Below are 18056 nucleotides of genomic sequence, written 5' to 3'. Positions count from 1 at the left end.
ATTTTTTAAAAAGTCCTTAATTTCTATTTAGACCGATTTGCGAATAAACGATAATAACAATACATTTAGAAGTACATATTGAAAATTAAAATATAAATAGTAAACCTTTATTATTTATCGTTGCATTACCTAAAATTAGCACTAAAATGTATTTTATAATGTATTTCCAATACTGACCTCAATATGAGTATGAAAATAGAAATAAATCTTTATTTATGTTGATTTCTTTGTTTTTAGAATATTTGACCATTTAAATGTTGTGCACTTTTATTTTGACACCGCGGACGAAAAACATCATGTGACTTCATCACGGGAAAGTTGAAGTCACATGAATTTTTGGGGCTACTTAAACAATTTACTAGCTGATAATCATTTTTGTTCCCGCACCTGGAAAGGTAAGACTAACAAAACAATTCTATGAACAGCTTTAATCTTTCTTTTGCTGAATAATATCCGTGCATGCGTCAGATTTCCACCTCATTATTAGGATAAACCCTCAGTTTCCTGGTTAGTGCTTTGAGTTAGATCGAGCAAAGGTTATATAATTGTCCCTTTGGTTTTTGGTGACCTCTTTGATTCAGATTTTTGTTCGAGGGGTAAGTCAGTACTGGTGTTTTGCTGTGTTTCAGATGCATCTTGTGCTGGTGTGTTTGCTGCTAGGAGTGCTGGAGGCTTCTGGGGCTCCAGATGCAGATGAGATCAAATATCTTCCTGGACTTTCAAAACAGCCCAGCTTCAAGCATTATTCTGGATACTTCAAAGTGGCAGACAACAAACACCTTCACTACTGGTAAGATGGACCGTCTGACTTTCACTCTCATTTAAATGACCCTAGGAATAGTTTTGAAAGTTTCCATATGCAAATGTACAACATTATTGTGTTCCTGTTCAGGTTTGTTGAGTCTCAGAAAGATCCGGCCAATAGTCCGGTTGTTCTGTGGCTAAACGGAGGACCGGGATGCAGCTCCTTAGATGGTTTGCTCACAGAGCACGGACCTTTCCTGGTCAGATTTTACAACACTTTAATTTTTTTTTAAATAACTGTACTGATGTTGACTTTATAAAAATATTTAATGCTTCAAATAAAGTGTGTTATCCCTTCTCTCTGGTTATTCACAGATCCAAGATGATGGTGCCACTCTGGAATATAATCCTTATGCTTGGAACAAGGTATGGATATATATATATATATATATATATATATATATATATATATATATATATATATATATATGTATATATGTATGTGTGTATATATATATATATATATATATATATGTATGTATATGTATGTATATATATGGCTTTTATAATCTCATTGATATTTATACTTCAGCGTTACCAAATGAGTTATTTCTGTGATGTGAAATGAGGAAGTCTTGGGGTCAGTTTTCACCCTAAAACAGCAGTTTTTGTAACTGGACTATGACACTTCCTTAAGCCAGTCACATGCTCTTATGGTCTTTTGTTCTTGGCTGTAGCAAACCTGCTTTATACCCCCTTTCCACCATCTGGAACCAGCTTCAGATCCAGTGCTATAGCCGGTTTTAGCCCTTTAAGAACCGGTTGCTTTTCCACAGGCTAGAGAGCCAATAAAGCGCCAGGTTTTATGTCACAATATGGCGGTCCAAAGTTTCTGTTCATCTTGTTGGTCACGGTAACCCCAGCCCCTGACGCAAGCGGTTCTTCCTTCTAACCCAGCAATGTTTTGGTGCTACTTACGAACCGCTTTTCCTGGTTTGGAGCTGGTGCTTTGGGTGTCGAAAAACAAAGAACCGGTTTGAAACTAGGCTCTGGCTCCGAACCAGCACTGGAACTGCCTTGGTGGAAAAGGGTTAAGGGGTACATTATTGTACTAAACATGAGCTGTTTTTCAGATTGCGAATGTCTTATATCTGGAGTCACCAGCAGGTGTCGGCTTCTCCTACTCTGATGACAAGAAGTACACTACCAACGACACAGAGGTATGATCAGATGAAGAAAAAAGGAAGAAAAAAAATAAATATATATGTGACCCTGGACCACAAAACCAGTCATAAGGGTACATTTTTCAAAATTGAGATTTATACATCATCTGAATAATCTTTCCATTGATGCATGGTTTGTTATGATAGGACAATATTTGGTTGAGATACAACTATTTGAAAATCTGGAATCTGAGGGTGCAAAAAAAATCTAAATATTGAGAAAATCTCCTTTAAAGTTGTCCAAATTAAGTTCTTAGCAATGCATATTACTAATCATAAATTAAGTTTTGATATATTTACAGTAGGACTTTTACAAAATATCTTCATGGAACATGATCTTAACTTAATATCCTAATGATTTTTGGCATAAAAGAAAAATCGATCATTTTGACCCATACAATGTATTTTTGGCTATTGCTACAAATGTGACTTAAGACTGGTTTTGTGCTCCAGGGTCACATACAGATAGTATTTAATTGAACTGTTTATGATCAAAAACCAGAATGCTAACCATATAATCGCTGACTTTCCAGGTGGCCACAAACAACTACTTGGCCTTGAAAGAGTTTTTCAGGTTGTTTCCTGAGTTCAGCAAGAATGAGTTTTTCCTGACTGGTGAGAGTTACGGAGGCATTTACATTCCAACGCTGGCTGAGATCGTCATGGAGGACGGCAGCATTAATTTGCAGGTAGGAGGGACTTTATTTTGACTGTATTGCCCATAATAAACAGACGTGGAGCCAGCAGAATGTATGACTTGTGTATTTGTGTTTTGTAGGGAATTGCAGTTGGAAATGGCTTGTCCAGTTATGAACTAAATGACAATTCACTGGTCTATTTTGCATACTATCATGGACTTCTTGGGACCAGGTGTGATTTATTTATTTATTATTTTGTGTGGCTCTATTTACCATTCACTCTCTGATGCATGTAGTTTTATTATTGGTGCTTGATGTGAAGGCACGTGTAAATATTACTTGGGGTTATTGTGGTGTGCTTTTCACAGGCAAACAGTATAAATTGTCAATAAAAAAATAAATGCATTGTAATTTTTTATTTATGCATTGTTTTTTTTACATATTTTCTTATACATAGTTTGTGGAATGACCTGCAGACTTTTTGCTGCAAAGATGGTGTGTGTAACTTCTACGATAACCAGGATGTGAACTGCTCTGCTTCTGTAAGTTAAACAGTGCTCTACTAATAGCTTAAGATGTCATATATTCTTTACTAATATTTTCTATCAATCTTCAGCTCTATACAGTTCAAGCTATAGTCTACAATTCAGGACTCAACATTTATAACCTGTATGCACCCTGTGCCGGAGGTGTTCAGCAGAGGGTCAGGTGAGCTTGGATCAGTTATGTGGAGTAACCGTTCAATGGCAGTTCATAAGAAGATGAATAATGTCATTCATTTTCAACCAGCATTGAAAACGGCCAGCTTGTGATCCGAGACCTGGGCCACCACTTCCCCAACCATCCGTGGTCCAAAGCGCAGAACGAGGTAGAGAAACCTGTTGACGTGTTGCTTCAGGAATGCAAAAGTCTCCTTTCCAAATATGAAAATGAAAAATTGTCACTTGCTCATTATTAATACATCCTCATGTTGTTGTTTCAAAGCCCTACAAGTTTCTTTTGTTCTGTGCTGCCCGAAGGGACTTTTTTCTTTTTTAGCATTTTTAATGCTCGTTTCCATACAGTGAAAGTAATGAGGTAATACAATAGCTTTTGATTTTAATTCACTGAATATATTCCCATTCACAGCAGCTCTCTCATTTTGTTTGCATATTCAAATTGAGACTTGCTTCACTCCACAATATTAGTTATTGTGTGTCTCCAAATGCAAAACTCCAGTTTGAATATGAGTGCGCGAATGGGATTCAAGAACAATTTATGGTTTTGGAACGACAAGTAAATAATGGCTAAAATACAATATTTGGGTGAATGGTCTCTTTAAAGGGATGCTTCTTTCTGTGAACTATCCCTTTCAAGAACCATGAAGAACAAAGCTTTGTGCCTGTCATGGTGTTTTAACCTGTTTATATGGTGCTTTGAGGGTTAATCTGCATGAGTCTTCTCATTGAATCAGAAATTGCGAGGTGCGGTCTCCCTGTTCAAATCTTCAAGGCTGGATCCTCCGTGTACCAACTCTACTCCATCCACCCTGTACCTCAACAACCAGCTGGTGAAGTCTGCTCTCCACATCTCACCCTATGCTTTGGACTGGGTCATGTGCAGGTGCGATGAGTGGACTTTAACCATGCAGATGAGTTTTGTGATGGAGGGTTTTCATTTGTAATTGTCCGGTTGTTTGTTGCAGTGCTGAAGTCAATCTGAACTATAAGCGGCTGTTCATGGATGTGAAGAAACAGTACCTGAAGCTTCTTGGAGCACTTGTGAGTGATGGAAATGTAAACGCTTATGAATCAAATACTTACCAGCTCTTATTGATTTCAATAATCTTTTCAACAGAAATACCGTGTGTTGGTATATAATGGAGATGTGGACATGGCCTGCAACTTCCTAGGAGACGAATGGTTTGTGGAGTCGCTCCAGCAAGAGGTGAGTTGTTGCCATCTGATCTTGTGTGTCCTACTTTCCTTTAGTCTTGGTCTGGGGACTGCTCATTAATTGGCGTTTGTGGTGTTTGTTTTTTTTGTTTGTTTTTTCTTCTTTCTTCAAATAAAAAATCTGTGCACCCCTAGTCAATAAGACTGCAACTTGTGTGTTTGTTTGTATGTTGTATTAGTTTTTTAATTAGTTATTAATAATGGCAAAATTTAATAAATATTTAGAGAAATATTTTGTAACTTTTATACTAACAAGAAAAATCATAGATGGTTTTTATTTTTATAGTATATTTTAAAACAATATTTTTAGTATATTTTAATAGAGATCTTAAATCCATTTTTAAATTATACTAGGTAACATTTTATTCAGAAAATATATTAATTGACATTTTTAAAAAGGTTTCTCCTGAAATTTATTCTAGAACTTGTCATAAAGTAAGCTGAATATTGCTATTATTGTTATTTCAGGCTGTTGTCGTTTTTGTTTGTTTATTTGTTTTAGTTTTTTGGAGAAAGCTCTTGCCAGTTTTGCACAATTATGTATTAGACCATCCATATTGTTTGTGGTCTAATTTTTTTTTTTTTTTTTTTTTTATATAGCAGAATAAACAATCTCTCTTCATCTTTTCTAACAGGTGCAGGTGCAGCGCAGACCTTGGATTTATTTCAATGGTGACACTCAGCAGATCGGTGGCTTTGTCAAGGAGTTCACCCACATCGCTTTCCTAACAGTGAAGGTAAGACTGCAATAAAACCAATGGCACACTTTCTCTGTGATTTTGATTAAACGCTACATTAATAAGAAATCCTTGCCATGCTATTATTTCAAACATCTCCTGAGCTGCCTATGTAGCATTTTAGGCATCATAACGCAGCTTAATTAGGTTTAGAACGGAGAACTACATGCACTTCCATTGTAAACTAGTTTTGCCGTCTAATTTATTTATTTTTTTTCTTCCTCAAAGTGAACTTTTATTTATTTTTCTTTATTATATTCTATTATTTTGGTTTGTTTTTATTTTTTAAATTGTATTTATCCATGTCCTCCACAGGGTTCGGGTCACATGGTTCCCACTGACAAACCCATAGCGGCCTTCACAATGTTCAGTCGCTTCATCACCAAACAGCCTTACTAGAAGACACTCAGGGACTTTTTTTAAATCTGGATTTGCACTGTCACACTGGTAACATGTTTCTGATGTATGACCACTGACTGTTTTCTGTCGCTTTGCCACTCAAATCTGATCATGTATTTATGTAGTTTAGTTGCCAGGCTGTGAAATAATCTTTGATTATGATTGATTTAATAGCGAGAGATGCTGAGTGTTTACAAATTGAAATTCAATCCGATCAGCTGTGAGTGGATGCTGACTGTTTATTGCACAATTTTATCTTATGTCTTCTCTATTAAACATGAAACTGTAGCTTTTATTAATCATTGCACAGATTATTTTTGTCATCCCTTCAGGTATTAATGCCTCACTGTGATAACTGTAAACTTTTGTTGAGCTGTCACCGAGTTGTTCGTTTGATTGTGATGTACATGATCTCTGGTACTTTTTGTGCTCATAAGGGAATATTTTTTGTGCCTTTTTATTTTTCCCCCAGTTTTTTTTTTTTTTAATTAAATAAATTTTTCTATGATTGTTTTTCTTTGATCTTTTTATTTTAGAAAACGGTTCATTTAAACCCATTTAATCATTTCAATGATGAACCAAGCAAGTTTTAAGATCAAAAACAGTAACATTTGCTGATTTCTAACATGTCATTTTTATAAAGTGGTACAGTGAGTGATTTTCATTCACAAATGAGGATGGCTAAACAATCAATATACGATAAAACTTGTACAAAAAAATCATAAAATTGAACTAAAAGTACATATACATCTAAGCACATAGTATAGGAGTTGTACATGTGTTTTCAGGGTTCAGACACTTGTGCAATACCTTAAAGTCAACATGAACCTGTATTTGCAGCCTATTTTGCTTCTGAAACTTGTGTAAAAATGCCGTTTGGTACTTCATATTAATGCACTGATTAATTGGGTGGGGGTTTAATATTAGAACAGAGTCATGTCTGAATGTAACTTTCTATTGGTTTGTGGGGGATCCGTTTTCTATTGAAAAACCATCCTCAAGAGCAAATATGTATTTGCTTATACTGGTGTAATCTTCATGCGACAGCTATTTACCCTGAGTGCAAATAGTGCTAGATAAGTGTAAATAGAAGAAATGCACTTTGTGTTAAAGCAATTGTGAAAAAGCCTTTGCCGACAAGGTTGGTAATTCACACTCATTGTTAGACATTGCCAATGTTCATTATATTATTGCATTAACTATTGGGAGGATATTAGAAAAAAATAGGGATTGCATGTTGGCATAAAGTGCAAATTGTACACAATTACACCAGGAATGTATATTCGGAGAATAAATAGGTTGAATTTAGAGTTCATGCTGACTAACAATAGCAAGCCTTGAGGATCAAATGTTCTGTACAGTTAATAAACATCATGCTTTTGCTGGAAGGTTAGTTCTTCTCTTTTAAAACCTCCATTTATTGCTCCCTATTTCATTATCTGTGCATGACTTTCATACATGTGGTAATGTTAGCCTGGCTCTGGTCTTAAATTGCATTGTCTGTCTCACCCGTCAGCTTCCCCTCGATTATTTCTCTCAGGCCTGTTCTGAAGTGTAGGTTTGCCCCCACGATGATGTATCCCTGTGAAATCAACGATAGAGCATCACAGCTGAACATATCAATTTTCTTAAGATGTTAAAAGTTTCACCAGCCACTTACATTGTGATACTCCACCACCTCTTCGATGAAGTCTATCCCGTCCGGTAGAGGGATCTGCACACCTCGCTTCGTGTAATCTTAAATGAAAACACATTTAGATTTGTTTTCAATATTTTAAGTGAATGTTTCAACAAAAATGTAAAGAAATGTCTATTCAGAAAGAACACATTCAATTGATCAAATGTGACATTAAATGTTTTAAATAAAAAAAAAATGCTGCTCTGAAAAATACTGGAGTAATGATGCTGGAAATTCAGCTTTGATCACAGAAATAAATTACATTTTAACATATATTCAAATTTAAAAAAATGTGTTTTAATTTGTAATAATATCTCTCAATTTCTACATTTTTTACTGTTATTTTCTAATCAAGTAAATGCAGCCTTGAGCATGAGACTTCATATAACCCCTTAACTTGAAAACAGACTTGAAAGTGCACTATTTCAAGTTAAATTGTTATAATTCATGAATGCTTTTGAATAAAGTTGGTCTCTTTTTAAAGAAGACAATCAGCAGATTATTGCAGAAGTTAAATAAAAGTAAAAACAAGTTATAAAGTTTAAATTTACTGTAAATAACATGTACGGTACTATTATTATTATTAATATTAATATTAATTATAAATATTTTACAAAATATGTTTTAATCAAAATTTGGCATAAAATTAAAGCCATATGTCTAAATAAGTTGCGTTGATATAAAAAATAATTGAGGTTACTATGCAATTTTGTTTAGGTGTTATACCACAAACAGCCACCGGGTGCCATTCAATCCAATTCAATCATTTTATGCACTTTTCTGTCACAAATGTATCAATTTCTCTCTCAGTCTTACTCCTATCACAAAACCGTAATATATTTGGAATATGACACCTCCCACTAAGGGGGAGGAGCCTGATAAAAGATTTTAAAGTACCATTTCTATGGTGACGCAATATCCAATCTCAAAAGTTTTCACAGGATGAATTTTGAGATTTTAAGCTTTCAAATGATATATAATATATGATGATTGCTAAAACGTGTGATAGGAAAAAAGGAAACAATAGAATTTTTGTGTCAAGGGTCAGAGCTCCTGTTATGGTGTATATGTTTTGAGGTGAGTTCTTGTCATAAATTAATCTATTACTGCTCCTACATAAATTCATTTAGGAGTCTGGACCTTTCCAATGATATATATAGTTTGTCATGATTAGATTAGGATTTAATGGTAATATATTGAAGTAAAGTTGAGGTGACAGTTAAGGTTAATATCTATATTGTTTGACTTACTGTTAATGAGAGGCACCACAGATATCTGCAGCATCGTTTTCAACGGACCTTGCAGTGGAATAAGCTGAAGGAAAAATATTCATTACATTGACTATCTGCTCTTGATTAATTTTGCATCAAATATATTAGTATCTGGAAACGCAAACTTACAGCCAAAGACTCGAGGGCAGATTGATTGGAGAACATTTTAAACCTGAAAACAGATTTTCAGATCAAAATTAATGTTAACAATTAATCAAATGTCAAATACGGTTCAGTGTTCGTGCATCATATTCACTTTCTCAGATCTAAATGGATGACCAAGCGCTTGCCCTTCATCGATACTTTTGCATTGAATTTGCCTTCCTGGAAACAAGGTGAAATTTGGTGCATTTATAACATCCCTTCATTCAACTATTGGTTGTGTATTGTGTAGTTCTCACCATGGTCATGCTGCTGAGCTGGACTGCTGGTTTTCCTGGAGGAAGAACCAACAATTTGACGTTACAGTTGATGGCCACACTGGCACCAGAGGTCTTGATAGTGGAGCGAGGAGGAGAGGTGACCTCTAACTCCAGCGACAGAGGATGCTCCATTAGAGCCGGGTTCTGATTGGACAGACAAACACAGAGAATAGGTAGTTGCTGGGGCATTGCTATGCGATTTCTATGTATATACATATACATCTTAGTTTTGCTCACCAGCATCATGATTGTCCCCAAGTAGGTGGTCCTGAGGAGTATCTCTAAGTCCTTTGGCATCTGAAATGAGTCAAGCGTTAGTTGCTTTTGTCTTATTTGTGTATCATGCCCTTGAAGTGTATTGGATGGTGTCTTACTCTTTCGTTTGCAATCTGCATTTGGAACAGTCCACCTTTGAAGTAAGAGTAGAGGCCGCTGTCAAAGAAGAATTCAGAGAGAGCAAAATAGATCATACGATCATACTCTCTCACTACCGGATTCACAGCGTAGTTCACGAGCGTCTCGTTCTCATTCTTAAGGTCGTAAAACATGCCCTGTGTAGATGAGAGAGAGAGAAATACATAATACATTAAAAAAATTTACATACCCATAAGTCTATATACTGTATATAAATATATGTAGAATGTATGCTAAATATATGGTGCAAAAACATCACCATATTTTTTTATATTAAAAACTGTATTTCATTTATACCCTCAAATTCCAAAATATATAGGCTGTGTGTGTGTGTATAAAACATATGAGTTATATAAATAACATAAATATCACTATATTTTAACATCTAATTAAATATACTGTGTGTGTGTGTGTGTGTGTGTGTAGACTTGCATATGAAGTTCAGTTACTAGTCATCTGTCACTCACTCTAAAATCCATATCAAGGCTAGTTTCCGTCACCACAGGGTCATTTAGCAGTGAGTAATCGATGCCCACGTAACTGTCCACCTCCGCGCGCACTGAAAAACACATTCACGTAAACACACCAGTCTGCCAGATCAATGTATCACAGCAGTTTTACAATCATCAACATCTTTCTCTAACCTGGGATTGTTTCCAGTAGCTGGTTAACCAGAACTAGTGCAGCATGATTCAAAACAGGACAAATCTGACAGAGACATGTGTGCGAAAGTTAGCTTTCATTAAAATGAGTTCAAATGTCCTTAAAGTTCAAATCATTTGATTTATAATATATGTAAGCACCCCTGCGAGCACCTGCTAATCCTGACTGGAAAAAGCAAACAAACCTGTTTATTTAAGAGGAAGCGCATTCCTGTAGTCAGGAAAGTCCCGATAAAGTCATAAACCCTCCTGTGAGACACATAAGAATATGCCATATATCAGAACAGACATGCAAAATGCTGAGCAAACTATTTCATTAACAAAGAAATTAGTTAATCAAATCATGAGTCATTTGCAATGCTCAAAGTTCAATAGAGTCAAGTACCCGAGCGTCCCGCTAAATCTGGCCCTCATCTTGGCGATGGACGCATTGCAGGTGACATTGGAGATCTTGAGACGTCCCTCCATGTCTTTGCTGAGATGGAGGACTGTGAAGATGTTGACACCGTCAGCGGAGGCGTTGATGGCTCCCTCATCATAACTGACAAAGAGAAAGAGGGACACCTCATCAAGACTGCATTTATTTGATACACAATAGACAGAGCAATAATAGATTACAATATTGTGTGCAACAATAGAGCAAATATTGTGAAATTTTGCTATTTAAAATAACTGTTTTCTATGTGAATATGTTAAAATGTAATTTATTCCTGTGATCAAAGCTGAATTTTCCGCATCACTACTCCAGTCTTCAGTGTCACATGATCCTTCAGAAATCATTCTGATATCTAGAAACATTTCTGATTATTATCAATATTGAAAACAGTTTTTTGTGGAAACTGTGATGCTTGTCTATTTTCAGGATTCTTTGATGAATAGAAAGTTCAAAAGAACAGAATTTATTTGAAAGAAAAATCCTTTGTAACATTATAAATGTCTTTACTGCCACTTTTGATCAATTTATTGCATGCTTGCTGAATAAAAGTATTCATTTCCTTCAGTTGCTTGTAACCGCAAATCCTTCATGTCTTTTGTTTGACTTCTGCAGGTGTGTTCAGACTCACAAGAGCCAGTACAGGATGCGTCTCTGGAAGTTGAGGGTGATGGAGGAGTTCTGCACCTCGAACAGCAGCCCCACATCAGGCTGGAAGCGCAGGTCAGAGGTCAGGTTCAGCTCCGTGATCTTCACACTCAACAAACATCAGACAAGAATTAACTAGATATTATGGAGGGACTCATAGGTTCGTTCAGCTCTTGTGGTCGTCATTCTAGTCCATACGCTTTTGTAATGCCACTGATACCAAAAGGGTACTTCTATCTATCTATCTATCTATCTATCTATCTATCTATCTATCTATCTATCTATCTATCTATCTATCTATCTATCTATCTATCTATCTATCTATCTATCTATCTATCTATCTATCTATCTATCTATCTGTCTGTCTGTCTGTCTGTCTGTCTGTCTGTCTGTCTGTCTGTCCGTCCGTCCGTCCGTCCTTCCATCCATCCATCCATCCATCTATCATCTATCTGTCTGTCTGTCTGTCTGTCTGTCTGTCTGTCTGTCTGTCTATCTATCTATCTATCATCTCTGTCTGTCTGTCTGTCTGTCTGTCTGTCTGTCTGTCTGTCTATCTATCTATCTATCTATCTATCTATCTATCTATCTATCTATCTATCGTCTGTCTGTCTGTCTGTCTGTCTGTCTGTCTGTCTGTCTGTCTGTCTGTCTGTCTGTCTGTCTATCTATCTATCTATCTATCTATCTATCTATCTATCTATCATCTGTCTGTCTGTCTGTCTGTCTGTCTGTCTGTCTGTCTGTCTGTCTGTCTGTCTGTCTATCTATCTATCTATCTATCTATCATCTGTCTGTCTGTCTGTCTGTCTGTCTGTCTGTCTGTCTGTCTGTCTATCTATCTATCTATCTATCATCTGTCTGTCTGTCTATCTGTCTGTCTGTCTGTCTGTCTGTCTGTCTGTCTATCTATCTATCTATCTGTCTGTCTGTCTGTCTGTCTGTCTGTCTGTCTGTCTGTCTGTCCATCTATCATCTATCTATCTATCTATCTATCTATCTATCTATCTATCTATCTATCTATCTATCTATCTATCTATCTATCTATCTATCTATCTATCTATCTATCTATCTGTCTGTCTGTCTGTCTGTCTGTCTGTCTGTCTGTCTGTCTGTCTGTCTGTCTGTCTATCTATCTATCTATCATCTCTGTCTGTCTGTCTGTCTGTCTATCTATCTATCTATCTATCTATCATCTATCTGTCTGTCTGTCTGTCTGTCTGTCTGTCTGTCTGTCTATCTATCTATCTATCTATCTATCTATCTATCTATCTATCTATCTATCTATCTATCATCGTCTGTCTGTCTGTCTGTCTATCTATCTATCTATCTATCTATCTATCTGTCTGTCTGTCTGTCTGTCTGTCTGTCTGTCTGTCTGTCTGTCTATCTATCTATCTATCTATCTATCTATCTATCTATCTATCTATCATCTGTCTGTCTGTCTGTCTGTCTATCTATCTATCTATCTATCTATCTATCTATCTATCTATCTATCTATCTATCTATCTATCTATCATCTATCTGTCTGTCTGTCTGTCTGTCTGTCTGTCTGTCTGTCTGTCTGTCTGTCTGTCTATCTATCTATCTATCTATCTATCTATCATCTGTCTGTCTGTCTGTCTGTCTGTCTGTCTGTCTATCTATCTATCTATCTATCTATCTATCTATCTATCTATCTATCTATCTATCTATCTATCTATCTATCTGTCTGTCTGTCTGTCTGTCTGTCTGTCTGTCTGTCTATCTATCTATCTATCTATCTGTCTATCTGTCTGTCTGTCTGTCTGTCTGTCTGTCTGTCTATCTATCTATCATTCTAAATGTCGTTCTAAACTTTGTTTGCACATTTTCTTAATTTCTTTGCATTTTAAATAGTTTCAAATAATTCTACTCCTTACATATTCTTGCAGTTGTACATCGTCTTTGCGTCCTCAGTTAAAAATCAGGAACTGAATTATAATTTTAAAAGGCATTCTTATTTCTATTGTGAGTGTCGCTCAATCCTGACGTGTGTTTTCAGCCTGCTGGTGTTTGTGAGTGGATGACTGCGTGAGGGCGCAGTGTGAAACATGACTGTATGGCAGCAGATGAAGTAAACATACTCTTTGATGGTGTACTGGAAGCGGCCCTCTGTACCGCGCATCTCTGGCATGGTGATGTTACTCAACTCTTCTTCCACGAACCTCTTTGTCTCGGCCTTCACTGTAAAAATGTCAAACAGAGGCCAGTCTGAGACTTTTATTGGCTACTAAAGGAAAGTTGCATATTAAGTCTGAATATTGAGTCAGATATCTTACACATCTCCAGTCCTTTGTCAGTGATGCGGATCTTGCATCCAGGCGGCTCCGCTAAAGTCATCGTGAGCAATGAAAGAAGAAAGATGACAGAGACTTGCAGCAGTCCCATGATTCCTCAGTAGACCTGAAAAACAACAAGTAGCCTACTTAATTTAACAGAGCAAGCAAGAGACAATTGAGAGTAAATCACACTGTAAAAGTATTTTTCAAAGTTGTAAATAAATCAAAGATGACTGAAGTAACCCACGTTATCAGTTTTTCTCATTCAAAATTCAATGTTTTAGTGTTTTTCTAGTAGTCTAGATTTATGTTAATTTTTGAGTGAAAATCGATTCAAAGTAAATTATACATATTTTTTCAGTCCAGGGTCATCAAATATTGAAAAGGTTCATATATATTATCAATTCCCATGTCCTTTTTATTCAATACATACATAATCAGTGAATAAGAAGAAATAGATGTTATTTAAAATAATTTGAGATCATAAGTTCATATAATAGACTAATAATAGTAAATAATTAATAATGAATTAATAGATATGAATGAATTAATAAAGTAAAATATGAATTTAAATGGATAAAAATTAGGTACATTGTTTTAAAAAAGTTTAAATGATACAACTTAAATCCAAATAACATATTTAAAAATTAATAATAAATGAAATAAAAATAATGTAAGTCAATTCAAATCCAACACTAGTGCATCAAAAACCCTTCCTCTTGCATTAGTTTTAAAGATCACATCAGAGTTACGTCTGTCCACAGATGGTGCAGTTTTTCTCTCCTGCACCACAGAGCTTCTCCGGTGCGGCAGCAGGAAAATAGGTCCTGACAGCTAAATATACAAACAGCCAGCAAATAAGAGAATGATCTTGCCTTTCAAGCGTATGTAAGAAAATATCCAGTCAAAGAAGTCCAAGTCTGTCGTCTCTCGTCTCTGTAGCAGCGTGTGTGTGAAGGATCTGTGTCTGCGTGTGTGTGTTTATAGTGCAGAGGAGGAGAGACTGCGTGCCTCGTCTGAATGGACAGTAGAGAGAGAGGGAGAGAGGGAGGATAGATAGACTTATACAGCATCCCCAATGAGAGCATTATTGTGTGGTTTCTATGGGTGCCAGAAATGTTGTTCTGGTGCTTTTTATTCATGTACCGTTCAAATGGTTTGGGATGAGTTACATTTTGAGGTTTGTTTAAATCACTAAACTAAAGTATGATTAACAGTAAAAGTGTAACTTAGCAAGCATTTATCCAGTACGGCATAAAACTATTCAGAATTGTAGAAACAAAAATAAAATAGTTTTGCTTACGAGACACAGCACTTCAACTACTTATGTAAATAATAATTATAAAATAAATAAATACATTTCAATTATATTTTATTTAAAATAAATGAATGAATTACATTTTAAAAAGTAATTTTAATACATCAATTATAATTTTGCATTTTTTAGAATTTAAAAATAAATAAATGTAATAAATTATAATTTAATTACCATTTTGAATCATAACATTTAATTACCATTTTGAATCATTTAAAATATATAAATAATATTATAGTATAGTATTGTATAATGATTAATAATAATGTAATGATGATGCATATTAATTTAATATTTCATATAATAACTAGCCAGAGAAATTCAGTAATAGTAAATGCAGAAATATCTAAATATATGTTACTGCGCAGTATAATAGAGAGCCAGTGGCCAACGGCTCGAATGAGGTCGCTCTCTTGGAGGTCGCATGTGTGTGTGACGCTGGAGGCAGCTGTCTTTAGTCACCCAGATATAACCAACAAGAACAAACTGAATCAAAACAAACCGTCCCGCAAATGGGCTTTATAAGGTCATTGACCCCAGGGTCCGGCTGATTTACCCCGCTTCAAAGAAGACGGTCTCAGGCAGGCAGAAAGATTTCACAAATACCTTGTGTATTTTGTATAAAACCCTGTGGGCTTGGGAGCTTTTTTTAAGTGTCCAGAGGTAATTACTCCTCTGAGACAATGTCTTTCAGCAAACGCATTGTCCGTGTGCAATACCCAGGTGACCTTTGACACAAAATGATGCTGAATGAAAGCAAAATGTCTTTGCATTTCAGGAAGGACGAACATGTTGTGTTTTTGCAGTAAGTTTTCTTAAGGAACAAGAAATAGCATGACATGAGATTTGGTGATTGTTAGCAGACATGGTTTAGATTTGGAAGGTGATGTTTGCTTCGAGAAGGGACTGGGGTTACTACAGATCACAAACACATTTGCTTTCCAGGTCAATACCCCAAAATACACCAAACATATACAACAATGTTACACAAGCAAAATAGACACCTACTTTATATTCAAGATATGTTTGGTTCACATTGGGAAAGCACAGAAACTGTGTCTGTAAATGTTCTTTTAAAGTACACTTAAATAAATAAAAAATAAAAAAATTAAATAATAAAAATAACATTATAATAATAATAAACATAAACAGTTTAAATGACACTTTTAAATAATTGGAAAAAATAAATAAATTATAATTGTAAATAATTTAAAATAAATAAATGCATTTATTAAATAAACAATCATTTTAAGTTTATTTTTAAAACGATTAGAATAAATACATAATATTATAGTACTATGTAATTGATAAATAAACTATATTTTTAATTTTAAATAATTTCGAATGAATAAATATGATTACTTTTTAATTCAATAATAGCACATTCTGAACGTGAATTTGGGTCAAAGGGCAAAACAACATGATGCCGTTTAAACTAACTAGTAGTGCTGATCTTTAATTTAAACAGTTACTCATTATTAAAAAACAAATATGAAGACAAATTATATTTTACTTCTTAGAATATGTCCGATTGCCAAATTAAAACTATGAAAATGTCCATATTAGCCTCATAGAAACATAAACCTACCTCCATTTGTGCTGGAGGTAGCACTCGATCCCTTTTGAGTGATGCCACAAAAAGAAACCTTGTACACATTTTATGCAAGCATGCAGCTTATTCCCATATTTCCCTCCCCAAATACCTCTAGTGCCTTTCACAAGAAGCGAATACTTACAGCGGTGTGGAAATGCAGGCTGGGTAACTCTCAGAAGAGGCAGACGTTTCTTGCAGCCTTATAAATGCTGTATTCCTTCCTCTTTTAGTCAGGGTTCACTATGTCCCCTTTTCTTTGGCAGACAGAATTTATAAGGGCATGGGAAAGGCTGTTCCTCTTCGCCTCATGTCTTATGACCTTGCAGCAACAAGATGACTCTAATTCATAATAACATGCAGTTTCCAAAAATGAACACGCAACAAAGTAGCATCTGATTTTTGTTTCACTGCAAAGTTGCATCATTTCCAGAAGCTGGCATTATTTCTAGTGAGGTAGTGGAACGGCTTCAGGATGCATTAAACAGATCCCAGCGCTTTCATTTTTGGAGACTAAACCTTAAATTAGTTCATGACTTCTTGGAAACCCATGTTGCAAGTTTTCATAGAATCACATGATGCAAGAAATGTGTTCGACTTAAAACCACACCAATACTTTGAAGAATCAAGAAAAAATGTTATTTCAAGCTTTTGGCCACCAATTATGGGGAGAGCACACCAAACTTTCTTTTATAAACCTGCTTGAAAAGCGTCACATGCTCTTTGAGAAGCACACGTTTAGACACAACGCTGCATTTGATCTGGTTTTCCTCCCAAAGACCAGAATTTCCTCAAGCTGTAGACCAGCAGTCCTGCACTGATTTGTGATTTGAGAACATACAGCATTGTTATTGTTTACTAAAACTATTCAAATGTTTATAGGAGAATTGATATTGAACTGTGAAAAAAGTTGTAAATTAGACGAGTATTAGAGTATCAAATTTCACGTTCAGTTCGGTGTTCATAGTTGTTTGTGAATTTTATTAGCAATTTCTAGAAATACTGCCTAATAAAATAATTTTATAAAATTATTAAAGCTGAAACTAATAATAAAGCCACACACACACAAACTAAAACTAATAAAAATGACAAAAGCACATAAGAAAATTACTAAAACTTCAAAACTGAACATATGAAATTATTAATAAATACCATATATAAATAATACTGCAGTAACACTGTAAAGAGAGTGCAAACACAGTCAGCAATAACCAGAAGTGAAAACAGCAATATAACATTTAAATAAAAATAAATGATATAGTGCAAATGGCCAATGAAGGACAAAGGTGAGTGAAGCGCACATGGCATGATGTACAAACAGGAAATGAGCTGAAATCAAACAATAGTTCAAATGAAGTAATGATAGAAGTTAAATATTCAAAAGTGGAACTGTGATAAAGTTCATAAGCAAACATTCACAAGACAATAATAATTTAAACAGCCTTTATTTGATGCATATTAATAATTGAAAGCTGAAGTTTAGGTTTCTAATAATTCAAAACATTTTTATTAGTAAACTGAACTAAAAGTGTCTGCTAAAAAATAGTCTATAATTATTAGTAACTTATTTAAAACTTAATAAATAAATAAATGAAAACGTTGCCTTGGCAGCTAACTTAACATTTAAAAAGTTTAAGTACTTAAATT

General features: G+C 35.0%; 2 protein-coding genes across 5 annotated transcripts; one reads left to right on the top strand and one right to left on the bottom strand.

Moving 5' to 3' along the window:
• The first annotated feature begins 280 nt into the window (after positions 1–280).
• LOC306879405 (lysosomal protective protein-like) lies at positions 281–7061 on the top strand. Its single transcript, XM_079432332.1, has 15 exons — positions 281–395; positions 630–790; positions 893–1004; positions 1120–1170; positions 1878–1964; positions 2501–2656; positions 2746–2837; positions 3063–3147; positions 3222–3313; positions 3395–3473; positions 4059–4207; positions 4290–4365; positions 4442–4531; positions 5175–5276; positions 5592–7061. The coding sequence occupies exons 2-15, from the start codon at positions 630–632 to the stop codon at positions 5673–5675; spliced, it is 1416 nt and encodes a 471-aa protein (XP_079288458.1). The 5' UTR covers positions 281–395; the 3' UTR covers positions 5676–7061.
• On the bottom strand, positions 6210–16831 carry LOC306879406 (phospholipid transfer protein-like). Of its 4 annotated transcripts, none has more exons than XM_079432334.1 (17): positions 16555–16692; positions 14379–14519; positions 13504–13627; positions 13309–13408; positions 11187–11312; positions 10508–10663; positions 10308–10371; positions 10105–10168; positions 9928–10019; positions 9421–9597; positions 9284–9343; positions 9026–9190; positions 8881–8948; positions 8754–8796; positions 8604–8667; positions 7336–7412; positions 6210–7257 (listed from the first exon to the last, which is right to left on the bottom strand). In XM_079432334.1, exons 3-17 carry the CDS (start codon positions 13610–13612, stop codon positions 7162–7164), a joined length of 1461 nt encoding a protein of 486 aa, XP_079288460.1. In that variant the 5' UTR covers positions 13613–13627; positions 14379–14519; positions 16555–16692; the 3' UTR covers positions 6210–7161. The 4 variants fall into 4 exon arrangements, with proteins under 4 accessions (XP_079288460.1, XP_079288461.1, XP_079288459.1 ...); XM_079432335.1 differs by lacking the exon at positions 16555–16692 and adding an exon at positions 16407–16519; XM_079432333.1 differs by lacking the exon at positions 14379–14519 and having other exon boundaries at positions 16555–16831.
• Between the last annotated feature and the right edge of the window lie 1225 nt (positions 16832–18056).

This window comes from Barbus barbus (genome assembly GCF_936440315.1).
Source record: "Barbus barbus genome assembly, chromosome: 13".
NCBI classification, from domain to species: Eukaryota; Metazoa; Chordata; class Actinopteri; order Cypriniformes; family Cyprinidae; genus Barbus; species Barbus barbus.
The sequence above is the reverse complement of the archived record's forward strand: the minus strand, read 5'-3'. Positions and strand labels throughout refer to the sequence as shown.